The following is an 18,437-nucleotide window of genomic DNA, read 5'->3' as shown; positions in this document are numbered from 1 at the left end:
AGAAGGCTTACAATAAAAAATGAAAAAATCTGACTACACTTAAAAATTGTATCTCATATCTAATCTTTACAGCTACCCCCTCAGTAAGAGCCTTAGCTCTGATTATATAACAATTTACCTTCCATTCCTTCATTCAGAAAAGACACAGAGCATCTACTAGATGCCAAGAACACCAAGAAATTAGTAAGTTAAGCTGTAAATGTCATAGTTCCTATTTAGGATGAGATAACTTTTAAATTTGCTGTAAATGAAAATATAGATCAATTCAAAAGAATAGTATAAATACTATTGATGAAACAGTGTTAGAGATATGAAAATTTCTCCTAAGACTAATTTACCTGACTCGGTTTATTCCTTATGCTCTTCAGTTCAAATTCTAGTGGTTGGAGAGTGCTTTCAAGTTGCTGTTTCTGGAAAACCTGTTCATTGTATTGTTTCTCCCTGAAAATTAATTTTGTTAGAAATTAAAAAGTTCATTTTATGATCTGGTTCTTCACATGCCGGTTTATTACCCTAACGGAATTTCTATGTTCTCATTTTGTTTTTCATTTCTAAGTCTCACATTTTAAATTCCTCACTTCAATCTCTTCATAAAGATATATATATTTGAAAAGTAGCAATGAAAAGACATAATGCTACTGAGTTTCAGTCAAGAGTAACTCTGGTGAATAGTGTAGGAAAGAAATTTTGCAATTATTCAGTAAGTTATGAGTTAAAAATTACCCCTTTTTTTCCCACATAGCCATAAATAACTCCTTTATTAGAACAGAGAATTTAGTTACTTATTAAGAGAAGTTGCTGTTTAGAAACAAGTTTATAAGTTCATGAGAAATAAAATTTTAACTTCATGAAATACTACAGGTACTCCTAAATGATCTACAGTGGGAGGTAACATCCACAGATGTCTTTTCCAGAACACAGATCCCCTAATTAGCATAATCCAAGGCGAGGCTGGGGAGTCTGCTACCTGACGCCCTACACTTTATGTTTCTTCTTTTGCAACACTTTGAACTTACCTTGTTGACTATTATTTATTTAGTAAATCATTTTTAAATCCCTTTGGAAACAAGGCAGGATCCATAGTAAGTAATTAAACAATAAAGTGTAATCTGTGCTTTCAGCATACACCTTTGAACTGATCTTATCTCTGCATGAGAGAGAAGCTGAAGAAATTAACCAGTAATCACTTTCCACTTTAGTTTTTAGTCCATCTATTCATATGTCAAGAATAAAACTGCATAATTTTTTAAAAGTTTCTGCCTTGAGAGAATTGTTCATTTCATAATTCTGCAAGTGGGAATGTAAAGTAATATAAACTTTCTGGGGGACAATTGGGAGATAAGGATCAAAGATCTTCTTTTAAAGAAATATAGAATGAGGAGATATATATATATATATTGCTGTGTTATTTCCAAGAGACTCATATTCCACAATACTAATGAAATATTCTCCCCTGTAAAATCCCAAAAGTTCAGTGAGCAATCATAAGTCTTCTCCTACATATCTTCGTATTAAATATAAAGAGTTCAAATATTTCTTTAAATCTAAGGAATTCAGTACCTCATACTGCAGAGCTCTCGTTCCCAAGCCACATTTTGACGTTCTAACTGTGAATTCATTTGTCTTGTTTCCAAAAGCTCTTTTTGTAGCTTGTTAACCTTATTTTCCATTTTTTTAACTTTTCCTCTAAGTAGTTCACAGTCAGATTCTTTACATTCTATTAAGCTTCTGAATGAATGAACTGCATTCTGAATTTTCAGTAAGGTAGCATAATCTGCATTAGGAAGAAAACACAAATAGAAATAAGATGAATGAGTAATTTTTTGTGTATAAAGGACTGTGCATTTCGCATTCACTCATCCATACATTGAACAGATGGTACTGAGCATCTATTCTGTGGAAGACATTCTTCTAAGCTCTGCAGACATTAAAAGAATGACAAAGTAATATTGTGAACATTATGTAAATAAATTTGACAATTCAGATGAAGTGGGTAAATTCCTCGAAAGAGAGAAATTACAAAAGCTCAATTAAGAAAGAACACATAAGCTAAAATGCCCTATATCTTAAAAACCAAAATGAAAGTCCTATTTAAAGACCTTACCACAAAGAAAATTCCAGTCCCAATGGTTACACTGGTGAATTCTACCCAATATTTTAGGAAAATTTAATACCAATTCTATAGAAATTCTCCTCAAAAAATGAAGAAAAAGAAATATGTCCTCATTCTACAAAACTAGCATTAACCTGAATCCAAAACCAGACAAAGGTATTACAAGAAAGAAAACTAATGTCATGAAAATGGAGGTAAAATTTCTAAACAAAACATTAACAAATCAAATCCAACAATACAGGATCATTCATCATGGCCAAGTGAGGTGTATCCCAAGAATGCAGGGCTGTATTAACACGTAAAAATCAATTAATGTTATTCATCATATTAACAGACTAACAAAGAAACATCATATGATCATGTCAGTGGATAAAAGGAGGCACTTCCCAAACCTTAACATCTATTGCTGATAAAAACTTCCAGCAAACTGGGATCTAAGGGAACGTCTTCACTATGACAAAGATCTGTGCCAGCTCTACAGCTGACACCATGCGCAATGGTGAAAAACGGAACGCTTTTCCCAGAAGGAGGGGAACTGGACAGGAATGGCTTCTCTTACTCCTTCTATTCAGCACTGTACTGGAGCCAGTGCAATCAGGCGAAATAAAGAACCAAAAGACATCTGGATGGGAAATGAAGAGGTAAAACTGTCTGCTAATCAGCGGGGAATATGATTACATGGTGCGAGTCAGCTAACTCCAACCTGTGGGCTGGGTTGCTTGCTTTGGTAAATAAAGTTTTACTGAAATACAGCCACATCCATTAACTTCTGTATTGTCTATGGCTACTCTTGTCATAACAGTGACAGAGCTGATTAGCTGTGACAGAGAACGTATTTATTGTCTGCATGTCTTAAATATGAACTATCTTTAGTAAGACAGTAGTTTAAAGAAGAAAAAGCTTGACCACCTTTGGTTACATAGAAAATCTGAGACAATCCATAAAAAGGCTACTAGAACTAATCAATGGGCTCAGCCATGTTGGAGGGCACAGTCAGTATACAGAAATCAACTGTATTTCTATCATCAGAAACTAAAATTTAAATTATATTATTTTAAAACAAACAAACAAATAAAAATATACTACTTACAACCGCACTGAAAAAGAAGAAATACAGGTAAACGCATGAAAGACGGAAAGACCCAGACACTAAAAACTCTAAAATATTACTGAGAAAATCAAGGAAGACCTATATAAGTGGAGAAATGAAATTTGTTCAGGGTTACAAATTCCATATTGTTAAGAAGTCAATTCTCCCCAAATTAATCTACAGATTCAACATAATCTACATCTAATTTCTAGGACACTAGCAGACTTTTTTTTTTTTTGCACATTGACAATCTGATTCTAAAATTCATGTGGAAAGAAGGGTAATAAAATGAAACAAGATGAATCCAGAGGACTGTGGCCTTTAACCATGGAGATGTGAGAAGCAGTAGCTGGATTTTAAGCAAGGGGGTAACAAAAATCTGAATTTTACAAACTATCTAGTAATCACGGTTGCGGTGTAGACCAAGGATCCAGGAGATGGAACGGTGGAGAAAAAAGTCCTGAGGTGATTTCAGTGTTCTAGGAGGGAAGTAGTGATAACCTGACCTTGGGTGAAGGCATAGGAGCGGCAGAGTCAACAGACAGCACAGGGAGTGGGAACGGTCACAGCCCCTGGCTGGCAGCGCACAACACGTCTGATTCTGCTTTAACACAAAGCAGGTTTCTGAGACGCAGCGGACTGTTACGTACCCGCGCTCCCTGGGGCAGCACTAGGTGTGCACACGTTACCGCGAGATACTTCAAAAGGCTTTGTAGTCATACAGGGGCCCTACCTTTCCCCTCCAGGCCAAGTCGTTCGATTAGCCTCAGGGTGTTCTTATAATTAGGGTAAGGCGACTCGCAGTCCTCAGAAGCTGTTTCCGGTGACAGAGTTAAGTCATCGAGGTCACCCACAGAATTCACCTGCTCTTTGACCTACAAATAAATAATGCTATTTCACAGTGTCTCCAAGAAAGTTATAAAATATGCTCAGTGTACTGAGGTGATAAATATCCATCTTTTTCTGAGAGCAAAAATACAGACACTTCTTGAAAGAGCTGATTTTTGTCAAAAGGCTAATTTTATCAATAGTGTTTCCAAATTATTTTTAAGTAAATGTCTCTACAACAAAGGAGGATTTTCTGTTTTTCCACTCTATGTTTTATAAATTGTTTTACTAAAGGATAATATTTTTATAATTAATATTTTTCTATACCTTGTCCTTTTTAGCAGATGTTTTCTTTGAAGACCTAAAAAAAAAAAAAAAAGGAATTCATTTCAGCCAAATACTAAATATTGAAAATACAAGAAATATGTAAACATGTTATTTTTTATATAAAATCTTTGCATTGATAATTAATTTTCAATACAAGGGATTAAACAAAAATGGAAACCATAACATTAAAGGACAAAGAAATTATATCAATTATATTATTAACAATGTATTAAATTTAGATCAAGTGGACAAACAAAGAAAAAGGAAGAACATAAGGTTACTTGCATTATTTGATAGGAAAAAATATACCAGGATTTTCCTGTTGTTGTCATTTTCAATAAAAACTGGTATTTAAGGCACTAAAACCTATTTGGAAAGTATTACTTAAGTCCTAATATGAAAGAAACCCTTTTCTAATAACCATGGAATTAGCTTTCTCAAGGACTTAGTACGCAACTGCTATGCATTATTATCAGCACTTTACATGTCTTAAAGACATTTTAATCCTCTCAACAATCCTGGGAAGTAGGTAATACATTACGTACTTTACCCAGGAAGAAAATTAGGCACAGAAAGGCTAAGTCACTTGCAAAAGCCCCTTTGTCTGCCCTGAATTCCAACCCAGGCAATCTGGCTTCAATACATGCATTTCACAATATGCTAAGAAAGTAATATTTATTTTTAAGTATTTTTAACTAATATAGTAAATGAATCTCTATTATTATTCTATGTCTAGGTATAGTTATAAATAATAATTTCTGGGGCATATATCCAGAAGGAACCCTACTTCAAAATGACACCTGCACCCCAATGTTCTAGCAGCACTATTTACAATAGCCAAGGCATGGAAACAGCCTAAATGTCCAACAGATGACTGAATAAAGAAGAAGTGGTATATTTATACAATGGAATACTATTCAGCCCTAAAAACCAACAACATAACACCATATGCAGCAACATGGATGTTCCTGGAGAATGTGATTCTAAGTGAAGTAAGCCAGAAAGAGAAAGAAAAATACCATATGAGATCACTAATATGTGGAATCTAAAAATAAAACAAAACAAAACAAAAATTCAAAACAGAAACAGACTTATAGACATAGAATATAAACTTGTGTTTGCCTAGGTGGCTGGGGGTGGGAAGGGACAGACTGGGATTTCAAAATGTAGAATAGATAACCAAGATTATACTGTACAGCACAGGGAAATATATATAAGAACTTATGGTAGCTCACACCAAAAAAAAAAATTTGTGACAATGAATATATGTATGTTCATGTATAACTGAAAAATTGTGCTCTACACTGGAATTTGACACAACGTTGTAAAATGACTATGACTCAAAAAAGTTAAAATAATAGTAATAATAATTTCTGAATCTTAACACCTATTTTTTAAAAATAAAAAGACTTTAGACCTAGGCAATACTGGAAATCAACTTTCAATAAAGATTTGCTTTTGTTAAAGAAATTAATGAGTGGGCATTCATTATCCATTCAGCTGTTTGTTCATGCATTTGATATGTCCTTATAGAGCAAACAAAACATGTTAATGACACTTTTGGTACAGGAATGATGGCTTTTGTAATTTAGAACTTAGTAATCCAAAAGTAATCATCTGTGATAGACTGTTAATAGTTTATTATTCTATTGTATATAAACAAAATCTTCCCCTTCTTCCTCGAATCTAAACAAATATTAAGTTAATATAATCTGATAGTTTACAATAGCATACAAAACCATAGCCACCCATGATGATACTGTCAAAGACACTATAATATCTAGAATCATCAAGGAATGATTAAACCCTATTCAGTATGGCCTAAGTGTGTGTATAGTTATTATGAGTATACAATTTTAAAAAAATCTATGTACAATAGTGTAATTTTAAAGTCACTATCTGCATATTGAATTGTGTAAGAATATTACGCTTCAGAACCAATGAATAAGCCCTTACAACAACTATATGTGAATAGACGTTTACTAGAATATTTTAAAGATAATGTAGTACAATCAATACACTTTCTTATACCGGAAATGCAAACAAGGTTAAACTGAAAATCATCTCTTCTACGGAATCAATTCCAACAGCAGAGAGACATGCTCTACAAACTACCAACTTATTATTAAAAAAAAAAGAAAGGGAACCCCCACGAGCCCCACATCCCCCTTCAGTTATCACCCAGTCCTCTCCTGCCTTCCCAGTGAATGTCCTCTAAGGGGCTGTTTAGACCGATTCACTGCAGCCCGGCTTCCATGGGGACGTATTATTGAAACTTCTAGGAAAAGGCACTTGTCCTCATCTCAACCTTTTGGCAGCGTTCCTCTGATAGTTGAGAAATACCTTGCCAAGCCTTTGCACTATATGATGCTGTTCTATTTCCAGAGAAGGTAATCACTGCCAATATGTCTTCACCTAGAGATAAAGAATTTGTAGACTTTCCCTGCCATGACCTAGATCTCCTTCACTTAAACTGCTGTTGTCACTCATGTGCAGGAGACCACCAGCCAGTGAGGCAGTCTTCTCAAATACATGTGAAGTCACAGATGCTTTTAATGTCTGTTTTCCACTTTCATTCTTCTTTACTTCCTTCATAGGCAAGCCAGGAGAGCTACTTTAAAACAATCCATAAAAAAGCCAATTTTTAAAAAATAATTCTACTTATAAATTTTAAGAAACCAATTTTTGAAAAATTCCAACTCTTATCCATCTTCAGTCATTTAATAATTCACAAAATGGTTATCAAGTGCCAACCATAGGCAAGGAAATACAAATTCTTGCTTCAAGGCAGATTTACAATTATGATACAATGTGATACGCAAGAGCTGACATATGGAAAGTAATAAGTGAGCATAAGGAAGGCTTTACAGAAGAGGGGAAACAAGCAGGTCATGAGCAAAAGAGACAGGAGGAAATGATTCTACCTAAGAAATTAGAATGTGAGCACAAATATTAGGCATTTGGAATCTAAGAGTGTCCTCGGAACCTGGAAGGAAGAGTGCAAAATACATGGAAGCAAGTACAGAGATGAGTCTGGGAAGAAATTCTGAACAATACTAGGAAAATAATAATTATCTACTATTGAATTCTGATATACGCTTACCTATCAGAAATTTCTTTCTGCAGAGCAGGTAACTGCTGGTCATCAGTTTCTCCCCTCTTCCTCTGCTGAGTTTGTCCTTTATAACAGTTGCCATCACACATGGTTTCTGATCCTTCCAGTTCACCACTTTTGTTCCTGTTCTCGTCTATTTTAACCTTTAGTGAAAGTTTGATACAAAAGGTAATTATTACTTTATTCATGATAAAGGCGTTCTTTCCATTCATTTTATCATTTGACTCAGAGTTTCCCCTGATTTCAATTGATTAAAATATATTTGTTCTTACTTTAATTTTATCATTTCAAGACATTGAAATGTTTGTAAATTCTGCTTCTTTCTGTTTGAGGAAAAGAAAGAGAATTTCCAAAATTTTAAAAGGGCTTTCTTAATGTTGTGCTGTTACATCCACTCTTCTGCATGTGAATGGCAGAGACAGAGAAATAAAAAGACAAAGTCATAAAATTTGTCCTCTTCTGTCTTTACCACCTAGATTTTGTATTAAACAGCCAGACTTAGAAGATGTCACACCTTGGTGCTTCAGTAACACAAAGGAAACAATCTTCTTTCTGTGCTAAGGCTATCCTTTCCCCACTACATTTTATAATTCTTGTTTCATTTGGATCCTGGGCTATCAAAAAAGTGGTGTTTAATAAAATATATAAACCCAAGTTTACCGAAAGGAGCAGAGTGAAACTGATGAATTGCCAGTTAGTGTGGAATTCTGGAAAAAGAATAATGATTCCCAATTTCACATTCAATAATCATGACCATTTTATAGCTAGAGGGCATAGGAGTAGTGAGTGATCTACCTTAGCCCCACTGTCTACTGATAATGGGAACACAACCAAGAAAGGTCAAGTGATTTGTCCAAAGCCCCTAAAGCAACAATCTTCAGCATTTCACGGTGTCAAAAGAGATGATACAATTCTCTAACACTGAATCTAATAAAGTACCAAATAAATTCATCAAATTGATCAGATAAGTTAAAAGTGTGACTGTGGCAAAGCTGGTGGCAGGGCTCAACTCCTTTTTCTATTAAAGGAGAACAGCTTCAGATTTCTGTCTACCTTTCACACTCTTTGCACTCACACAAAAGAACACACACACACATTTAAAAAATCCATTACTGGAAGTGAAGAAAACCATTCAGTGCATCTCAAAACTCAAGATTTCTCCTTTGGAGATAAATACAGATTTTTTTCCCTGAGGGTTCATACTACCTATATGATAAAATCATACATGTCAAAACTTACTACATTTTATTAAATAATACAATGTAAGGGTCTGACTCAACAGAAACACCCAAGAGTGGTGATTCAAGAATATGTGGGAGCACATGTATTTGTTCTTAAGTATATCTCAGAGTGGCCGTGATGGAATTCTAAGTGTCCAGTGATCAGTAAGACACAAAAGCCACACTCACTAAAGCACAATGAACGGATCAGTTTAGTGAGAGTGTGTGCTTATATCCCTTGTCTCAGTCACTGCTTCCTTCCCATTCTATGGAAATGCAACTTATATTTAAGCCAATAGATTAAAAACAAACAAACCAACAAACCTTGAGCTTATTATATTTCCTAAGCCATTTCTCTTGCGTTCATTCTGGCTCAGAAGGTCACATGGCACACAGCTGAATTACTTTCCCACTTCATATGAAAGACTGACACAGACACTTATGTTGATTAAGGAACCAAATCCAGGAAAATACTTCCCTGAATTCCTGTTATTTAGATGGCAGAAATAGTCTGTTTCTACACAATTACATATTTAGATCATCCCCGTTTTATACATAAGCTATTTTCATAAGTGGAAAATGAGATCAGATATGGATCAGAATGGAAGAGATGATTGATAAAGAGAAAAACCAGAGTAGCAGCAAAGGAACCTCTACCTGTTTTTGAAGTTAAATTTTCTTTTTCCAAAGCCAGGAATTCTAGTTGTAACATGCCTACCTCATTCTTAAACCTTTGCATATCTTGGTGGAACTCTTTTAGATATACTTTGTTCTGCTACCATTTGATGGAGAAGAACTCACATTTCCTAATTTGGGGTCCATGATTTTAGAGTTATTAGCACCGCAGTTAACTGCAAGCAATGGCTTCTGGAGCTGGCCTTGTATTGGTTTGGTTTTCTTATATGTATTTGAAACAGCAGACATAGCGTGACATTTTGTCTGAATCATTTGTTTCATCTCACTGGATTGGGCAAGCCACAAGACAAAAAGGCTTTTTGGACCACTTACCAGAGGTGTATGTCTGATCTCTGATTTCCAGGGAGTATTTCGGCTCCTTTTTTGTTTTCTTTTTGTATCAATTTCTTGGTTTTCTTTCAGCAGCAGCCGAGCTCGGTTCCTTACTTCATTTTCTCTATCAGTAAAGAAACCCTCCTCATTTTTGTCACAAACATGTTCAGTGTCTGGTGTGTCATTTTCAGTTAACTTATTTTCATTTAAATAAAGTTTTGAAGATGACTGGCAGCCATACTTTCCTGAATCAGCCTTGGAGTAAGATGGGGAAACACTTTCAACAGTGGGCTCTTCGTGTTGAGGGAACGCCTGGAATCCTACAGAGATGGAGGCTCCAGGTGCACCTTGTTCCTCAGAATCACATATATTCTTTGTCACACTGGAAGGTAGTTCCTTTAAGTCACCATGTAGTTCAGAGTTGCCATGTAGTGACTCTGTCTTACGATGAACAGTAATTTTGCATTTTTCACGGATTTTACTGACTTTCTGATTTAACTTCTTTGTGATAAATTTTGTATTAATTTTCCAGTGTAATTTGCCTTTTTTGACCCACATGTCCTCATGCTTCTCCACACAAGAACGTTTTGAAGATACAGGTACGTCCTTTCTGTCCTGTTCCTTATTCATTCCTGGTTCTCCAGGCATTTTTTGCAGATGCACAGGTGAAAGATTGATCTGCCTGATTTGACCTTCAGATTTCTTTCCTTTCACAGTACATGCTTGTAAAACATATTTATCCTTAAGTAGTCAAGTACAGATAAAGAAAAATTAGAAAATAATTAAAATTTAACAAACTTCCTAATCTATGTTTGGCTACTCACAAACTAAGAAGTGAAAAACAACTTGCCTTAGCCTTGAAATAGGAGAAAAATAGGAACTCAGAAACCTAACTTTGTCACTGTTTGTTTGAACTAAACAATTCATACATGTTAAATCTACCAAGAATTAGAGATTATGTTTTTAACATTACAGAGGCTTCCTCACTAAAGAATAGTTCACCTCACATACCTTAAATAGTGAGCCCCTCCAGTGCATGTAAAGGATTTTTAAAAAAGGACTAATAACCAGAGAATAGGCAAACTGTAAATTATTAGGTGCCAGAATCAATTAACTTCAATCAGAAACAGGAACATATTCCTAAATTTTAATGCAAACTATATACTATGATAGTGATCTACCTCAATATGTGTTCTCTGCATCCATCCAGGTGTATTATACTCTAGTATTCACTAGTGAGAGTGAATAAAAGAATTTTTAATAATATTTACTGATTTCCTACCCTGAAATGAAATAAATTAGAAAGGTTTTGTTTGTTCCATAAAAGGAAAGGTCCAATCCTGGAAGGTTTGATTCTCTTAATAGGCAGTTGGGTTGACTCTATGACCCCTATTCTCTCCCTGATTGTAGATTCTGAAATCAATTACATAGAGATCGCAAGACAGAAGAAATCTTTCATCTGGGCATCAATAACTTGCAATTTTAAATTGCAAATTTTGGACCACTGGGTATGACTGTTCCTTACATAAAACTAACACAGTGGTCATCACTGTTATATTGTTTACAATTTGAACTACTTAATCACATGATTTATTATTTGATATCACCTTCTTTATCATGTGAGGCAGTTATAAAAATGGAAGAAGTAAACAATATTCAGGAAGGATTTTTGCCTCAATTCCAAGGATAAAGTTTATCTATAAATTATTAAAGACCCTAACAATACTTTAAGCTTTGTAACTAGATAAAATGCTATTAAAAACAGAATATGAAATAATTATTTAATGACTCTAAAAGTGTAGTTTGAAAGGCAATTTCTTTTGAACTGTGTTATTAAAGCACAGAAAACAATATTAAACCCGAAATTTAAATTTATATTTTTACATACCTGTGACTGGTTGTTTTCACTTCCATTACGTCCTTCTTGCACTTTCTTAGATGCCATTTCTAAGTCTAGGTCTGCTGAAAAATGAATATGCGTAATTAAAGTTAACTACTTAGAACAGCTATATAAAAGGCAACATCTCTATAAAAATAGATAAAAAACATTACATCAGTTGACAGTTTAAATTAAGCTCAATCTTTAGCTGAATATTTAATTCTTTAAGTAATACTTCTAATTAACTAAAACTTCAAGGAAGTGTTTGGGAAATACTAGATGTTACCAGATTAAAGGCACACAAACATTTCAAGGTTTCATTCGCAAATTCATCCACCAGACATGAACAAAACAAAGAGAAACAGTACAAAATTTAAAAATACAGTAGAAACCTACAGAGTCACAATAGACTCTAATCTCTACCTCCTAACTACCTTTTTAACAACATACCAAGCTTCAAGAGCAATGCTATTCATGGTTCCCAAAATTACTGTTACTTTTTATGCTTTTATCTTTCCTTAATCTGAAATCTTTCCCTCTATTGTTGTGACAAATTTCTTTTCCTCTTTTAAGACTCAGCCTGCTTTGTGAAGTCCTCCTTGATTACAGCTATCTTTCTACAGAGACACAGGGATCTCTTTCCTTGGAGCTACCTTGGTTCTTCACAGATTTTTCTAGTGTATCTTCATCAGCTGAGCTGTAAACTATTTCTTTACATGTCTATCCTCTTTGCTCCTTTGCTGTAGAGGACAAACTCTTAAAAGTACCTTTGTAGAAACAGTCTTTATTTATTTTACTCAATAATTACTTATTGAGTTCCGGCTTTAGCAGTAGGCACTGGAGTTTAAAGAAGAATGTGGATAATAGGTGTCAGGGAAGGCTTTTTTAGAGAGAATGCTGAGCTGAGACTTCAGCAGTGAGGTCAGCCAGCTTCCCAGGAAAGCGGGGCAGGAGAGCAAGAGAACACACAAGGCTGGGCAGGAAGGGAGAGACGCACACGAGAGGATCAATATTTGTGTGAAATCCAGGGCAGGTGAGGAGGGCATCACCAGCAGCTCAGACCAACAGAGCAAAGGACAGACAGAGGGCGCTAGAGATGGAGAGCCAGGCCGAAGTCAGACCACAAAAGCCTTGCCTGTCCCTGTAAGATGCCTGGACATTAATATGCTTTAAAGAGTGTTTCATGGTCATGTGTGCATTTGAGATAGATCACTCTACATGCTGAATATAGCTGTAACTACTATTTATAAATTCAGAGCTAGATAAAAATAAAGCTAAGAAACCATACTTTGAGAAGGGAATCTGTGGATGGCCACCTAGGTTTCCCAACCTGTCACAAAGCTCTAGACACCATCCTCCTACTGGCTCTCAGGACTGTGCTGAATACTAGTCTCAACGAACTTACTTTCTCCTAACCCTCTTTGCTATTTAATATGCTGCTTTGGTCAGAGGATGAATGTAAATGTCATGCCAAAAGGCATTGTCTGGTTCTAGGTTGCATAAAAGGAGTAAACACAAAGGAGATCCTGCCACAAAGTGATTTCTGCAAAGTCAGAGTGCGGCGAAGCCACGCACAGGTGGACTACAGCTAACTGTCTGTGCTGCTTTATTACCTTCTTTGCTGCTTTTGTTCTCTGGCAGCTGTGATTCACGCAGGCCACGGAGTACAGCATTTTCTGACAGAGACAGGGCTCCAATATTCAACTGGTCTTTATCTACTAGGGCCCTCTGCCTCAGTTCTGTGCATGCTGACTGGTCTGTGGTCACTGATTGTGATACCGACGGACATTTATTGACTTCCAAATGCTCAGCTCTTTGACCAGCCGCATTATTGGGTCTCAAACTAGTAGAATCCCAGTCTGAAGAAACCGAAAACAAAGTTTCCACTTATTAGAATGTGAATAACAATACAAACTTGACTAACTTGTACGAATTGTCTTTCCAGAGCAGCAGCCCCACGTCCGTCCGCAGCCCCACATCCTCCTCTCCCCTCGAACACACTGCTCCTTCCCAGCTGGTTGTACTTTACATGTCACTGCTGTTCACATAGGGAGCCACTGTCTCTCTTTTTCTACTTTTAATTCTCTAGTATCTCTTATTTGGATTAACTCACACTCCCTATTAAACAGTCTATATTCTATAAGACTTTTATGAATAATTATGAGTCTTCAAAATATGAATTTTTTCATTAACAAAATGTATGTCTAACCAGCCATTTACTGGACGTTTAAATATGCATGGCAGTATTGTGTCCTAGAGACATGGGTTTAAGAAAACTTAATGAACGGTACTACTTGAATTACAATGAGACAGTCTTTCCTCAATGTACCAATATCTTCAGAATTCTTTCCTTAAGGCTTGGATAAACATCATCAATTTATTTAAGAAAGGATAGCCTTGAGTGACTAATTTTTTCCATAGAAAAATAGGATAAGTCAAGGTACAAACTAGATCCAAAGAGTACAGGGTGCCATGAGACAGGAAATATGTAACAAAAATGTTTTGTTTTTTTTAAAAGAATTAAGTTGTCAGATTTAAACTTTTTAAGAAAAGTTAAAGAAAAAAAGGTAAGAAATGTAGAAGTGAACTTTAAAGCCCGTTTCATCACAAGGGCCCCTGTATCATTTCACATCCATGAACCCTGTTTAAAACCGCAGTTCTCAAGTGTCATCTGAGAAGCCCTGCAGCCCCAAGTTCCCTCCATCTAGGGAGTCCACGAGGTCAAAACTATTTTCACAATAATACTGAATGCTATTTTCATTCTCATTCTCCGTTAAGTGTGCAGTGGAAGTTTCCAGATACATGACATGTGATAACATCATAGCTCTAATGGCTAATGGAATGTTTGTGTGTGCTTGTATTTTAAATCTTTCAGTTTTAGTTTCTAATATACTAAACATCAATACAGACAAACCACTTAAGAGTTCTTTGGAAGTGTCAATAATTTTTAACAGTATAAAAAGAATCCTAAACCCCAAAACTTTCAGGATTAGTGTTTTAAAAGATCGTGTCTACCAAATATTAAGGTAGGACTAATTACTTCCATCATTTTTAATAATCAAAGACACCACCCCCTCCACACACACACACTGCTAATCAAAACATCCAGTTGGCTTAAGATCTTTGGGGAAGGGAAATAGCTCAGTGGTAGAGCACATGCTTAGCATGCACAAGGTCCTGGGTTCAATCCCTAGGACCTCCATTAATAAATAAATACAGAAATAAATAAATATCATCAATGTGACAGCACTAAAATAATTAAAGTGAAATATGACTGACGTGGTAGCAAGTGAAGCTTTACCCTACGTAAAGGTCAGAATTCAGTTAAGCATTTTAAAACTCTGGAAAAACCTTAGAACCTAATAATCAATCTCTCAGAATCCCTAAGGAATATGGGGATACCAAACTGAGCACTTCAGTGTCTCCGAACTTCAATAGAAACATCTGAGTCAAAACTCACATTTTAAAAAATCTTTTTCTTATGCTTATATATTTTATTCAATCATGGATGCCAATTATAACATGTGCCTTATTTATGTCATCTTTCAATTATATTTGAAAAAAAGAAAGGAATTAGGAATAAGAAGACTGTACTTCATTTCAGAGTTAAATTTGTATTGCAAAATTTACCTGATTTGAATGTTTGTAAATTCTTCATTCCTCCTGGTTTATTAGGAACAGAATCTTTCACTCCAACGGCAGGCTGAATGGTTTTTGAAACAAACCGATTAATAATGTACATTTGATAAAATTTGTAGCAATAATTCAAGGGGGGAGTGTCTAGCTCAGTGGAAGTGTGCCTGTTTAGCAGTGCATGAGGCCCTAGGCTAAATTCCCAGTAACCTCATTAAAAAAAAATTCATGATAAAAGTATAAAAGTTTTTACCTTCAAGTTCGGATGCATTTCAGTAGACTCTAAAAGCCAAAAGGGACACATAATCAATTACATGTAAATATGAAAGCCAACTATCCATTCATGCAGAGTTAGTACTGAGCGCAATCCTCATGCTTGCTTTGGAAATGGGTACATTAGGTTTTGGTGGTTTGTTTTTGAGGGGCAGTTAGGACAGCAACAAGACAGAAATATGAATCCATTATAGATACTGAATAAAGAACAGGAATATAGGTTTAAAAAAACATGCAGTTGAGATTTCAAAAGTACGATTATGTTTCAAATGACTTTATAAGATAGAAACGTGCACATATACCAATGTGAACATGCTGCCTGAGGAGGAGAAAAGCGATCTTTAATCAGAAGAACAAATCAGGGCTCCAAGAAGACAAATGTGAAAGCTGATGGTAAAATGCAACAGCACAGCGTTCATGAGACTGACACCATTAGACTACAAGTATTTATCATGCTCTTCAACTTGTCCTATCATTTAGGAAGTCCACAGTTGTGATGGCAGTTCATTTGAAAGTGCAATTCACTTATCATCAAAGTGTGATGAATTGATCAGCTTGGATACACACTTGTAGAATAATAGTTCATAAAAATATTCATTGTTTTCCATACCCACATGAGCTATTGGTTTGCCTACATTTCTTGGATCCTCTAGCCATCGAAGTTTCTTGATCCACTCATGCAAGAAAGAATGTATACTGAGTTTTCAATATTGAAATCTGATGATCAAAAATAAAGTTTAATTGCCACAGAATTATTAGATATTAAAAGTCTTTTATATTTCAAAACCTTTGTAGTATTCACTGAAAATAACAACTTTAACTTTTATGGAAAGAAGCTTATTAATTTCTTTTTTTCCTCTATACACAAGTCTACCCTCTGAGCGTGGTCTGAAGACCAGCAATGAAGGCATCACCTGAGATTGTTAGAAACTGCTCAGAATGTGCAGTTTTCACTGGGTCCCCAGGTGACTGAGTAAAATTTGAGAAACTCTGGTCTATACCGAGTCTGCTTCTACAGCACTTGGACTTAATTGATCCTTCTGAAATCCAGCCTCACGCGCCTCCCTGTAACACTTCCCCAAAAGCTGCATCAGAAGTTGCAGACTTTCCAACGGACTCTTTACCAGGCTCCAGCTCCCCTGACCTCCCCGGAATGCACCGTGCTCTCTTCCTCTTTCCCACTCTTCTGTTGGCCTCTGAGACACCATCCTATATGGCAGCAACACGCTGCATGACACGAAGGTCCAGACATTTACAGCTGACCACACATGCCTATACTCATCCACGGCAGGTACCCCCAGCTCTGCGTGATCAGGTACCGCAGTCCTCACCGCCTTCCTAATGATCAGGTGGCTGGGGGAGTGGAACTTTCTGCTGTGCTTCCCGGACAAGCTTTGGTGCTGGAAGAAGCTCACTTCATACCCATCTCATCTCAAACACTCTTCTCTTCCTTCTTCTAAAGAACTATTCTACATTACCACCTCCTGCCAAGGACCCCCCTCCCTTTAATTCATTTTCTCCCCTCCTCCCTGCCTCTCTCATTCTTCACTCCCTCCTTCCCTCCTCCTGAATTCCTGGCTGTCCTCAGATCACAGAGCATCTTGAAAGAAAACTAACAACTGAGCTCCTCAAACAGCATTCTACTTTAATCGTTGCTGACACCTGATAAGATATACAATTTACCTCTTTTTCTCCTCTTTTTTCTCACTATATGTTCAACAGGTGATTTCCTTTGGCTGAGAGAATATATCCTAATTCATGTTTTAAATCAACATTCTGTCAAATGACTTTTTTATAAAATACAGTGCTTACTTTCTATTTGTCCATTTAATGTATGTTTTTCTCCTTGACCTGCAGCTCCAGATAACTGATCAACATAGTTCGGTAGTTGAACCTTGGTGGTACTCTGTTAAAATTAATATTAATAATGAATTGCATAAAGATTTCCTAATCCCTTTCTAAGAAAATATTTGTTTCCAACCTTATTATTATTATTTTTTAATTTCCTACTTTAAAAGCAATTAGATTAAAATACAAGACAAGCATATCCTAGAAACCCAAACATTTAAATAGAAAATTTCATATACACTCTCTAGATGAAGTCTATCTTTTATCTTCAGTTGGCTTTTGACTCTGTGAACTGAGCATGGAAAGCCAGAGCAAATATTTTCACAGACAAAATACTGACGTGCAGATTTCAACAAAGAATTAACTTCAAAACGCCTAATTCCATTTTGCATTCCTCAACAAAAGAAGAGGACGTTTTTAAAAAATAAATATTTTTATATGTATAACTGAATTGCTTTGCTGTACACTTGAAACTAACATTATGAACTGACTACACTTCACTAAAAAATAAAATTAAAAATATACATATTTAAATATATCCTTTAATAAGTATACATGCTATAAATTTAAAATGTTTCTTAGGGCAGATATTGACTTTAGTATTAAAATAACACACTTGGCATGAAAAGAAGCCTTGGAGTCTGTCATGTTGAGTATTAACAGAACACTGTGGAAACTGCTACACTTCAGTAAACAAAGGCTTAGCAGAATCTAACTATTATTTGATAAAACTTTCATTGATAGGAAAAAGAGTTGAATAAGGTAGCAAAGTAGAAAGAAAAACATTTATGCTTAAATTAACAGCAGAAAAATTTTAAATGTAGTTATGCAGCTCTTCAAAAAGTACCATAAGCTTTAATTTAATATGGGAAGAATAAGAACACTGTTTATTGACCATCTGCACATGCCAGGCCCTTATCATGCACGTTGTCTTTTCTACACACACCAATGATAAAGGTGATGCTAAGGACGCTTACCCACTTGCTGCTTCCTTGCCACTCCAAGATGCTGGAGCACCGTGATGAGCAGACGGGACCCGCTGATCTCTCTGTCTGGAACATCCCTCCCCTGGACCTTCGTGTGCTGGCTCCTTCCTGTCCGTC

At 35.8% G+C, this 18,437-nt stretch overlaps 2 protein-coding genes across 3 annotated transcripts in view; one reads left to right on the top strand and one right to left on the bottom strand.

Annotated features, from left to right (window-relative positions):
- The window catches only part of LOC135322095 (ankyrin repeat domain-containing protein 26-like), a 34,495-nt gene extending 18,292 nt beyond the window's left edge, over positions 1-16,203 (bottom strand). The window contains exons 1-11 of one of the 2 annotated variants that reach the window (XM_064489577.1): positions 16,097-16,203; positions 15,467-15,495; positions 15,211-15,283; positions 13,194-13,439; positions 11,590-11,663; positions 9,702-10,442; positions 7,462-7,616; positions 4,359-4,392; positions 3,937-4,078; positions 1,561-1,774; positions 339-441 (exon numbers count right to left, since the gene is read on the bottom strand). In XM_064489577.1, the coding sequence (XP_064345647.1) occupies positions 339-441; positions 1,561-1,774; positions 3,937-4,078; positions 4,359-4,392; positions 7,462-7,616; positions 9,702-10,442; positions 11,590-11,663; positions 13,194-13,439; positions 15,211-15,283; positions 15,467-15,484 (1,800 nt within the window). In that variant the 5' untranslated portion in view covers positions 15,485-15,495; positions 16,097-16,203. Of the gene's footprint in view, positions 1-338; positions 442-1,560; positions 1,775-3,936; positions 4,079-4,358; positions 4,393-7,461; positions 7,617-9,701; positions 10,443-11,589; positions 11,664-13,193; positions 13,440-15,210; positions 15,284-15,466; positions 15,590-16,096 lie in introns of those variants that run through there. The other variant, XM_064489578.1, reaches the window with a different exon arrangement.
- ZNF529 (zinc finger protein 529) overlaps positions 1-18,437 on the top strand; it is a 198,529-nt gene that overhangs the window by 62,425 nt on the left and 117,667 nt on the right. The gene's annotated exons all lie outside the window — the stretch shown is intronic.

The sequence above is a fragment of the Camelus dromedarius genome, chromosome 9, assembly GCF_036321535.1.
Source record: "Camelus dromedarius isolate mCamDro1 chromosome 9, mCamDro1.pat, whole genome shotgun sequence".
Taxonomy (NCBI): Eukaryota; Metazoa; Chordata; class Mammalia; order Artiodactyla; family Camelidae; genus Camelus; species Camelus dromedarius.
The sequence above is the reverse complement of the archived record's forward strand: the minus strand, read 5'-3'. Positions and strand labels throughout refer to the sequence as shown.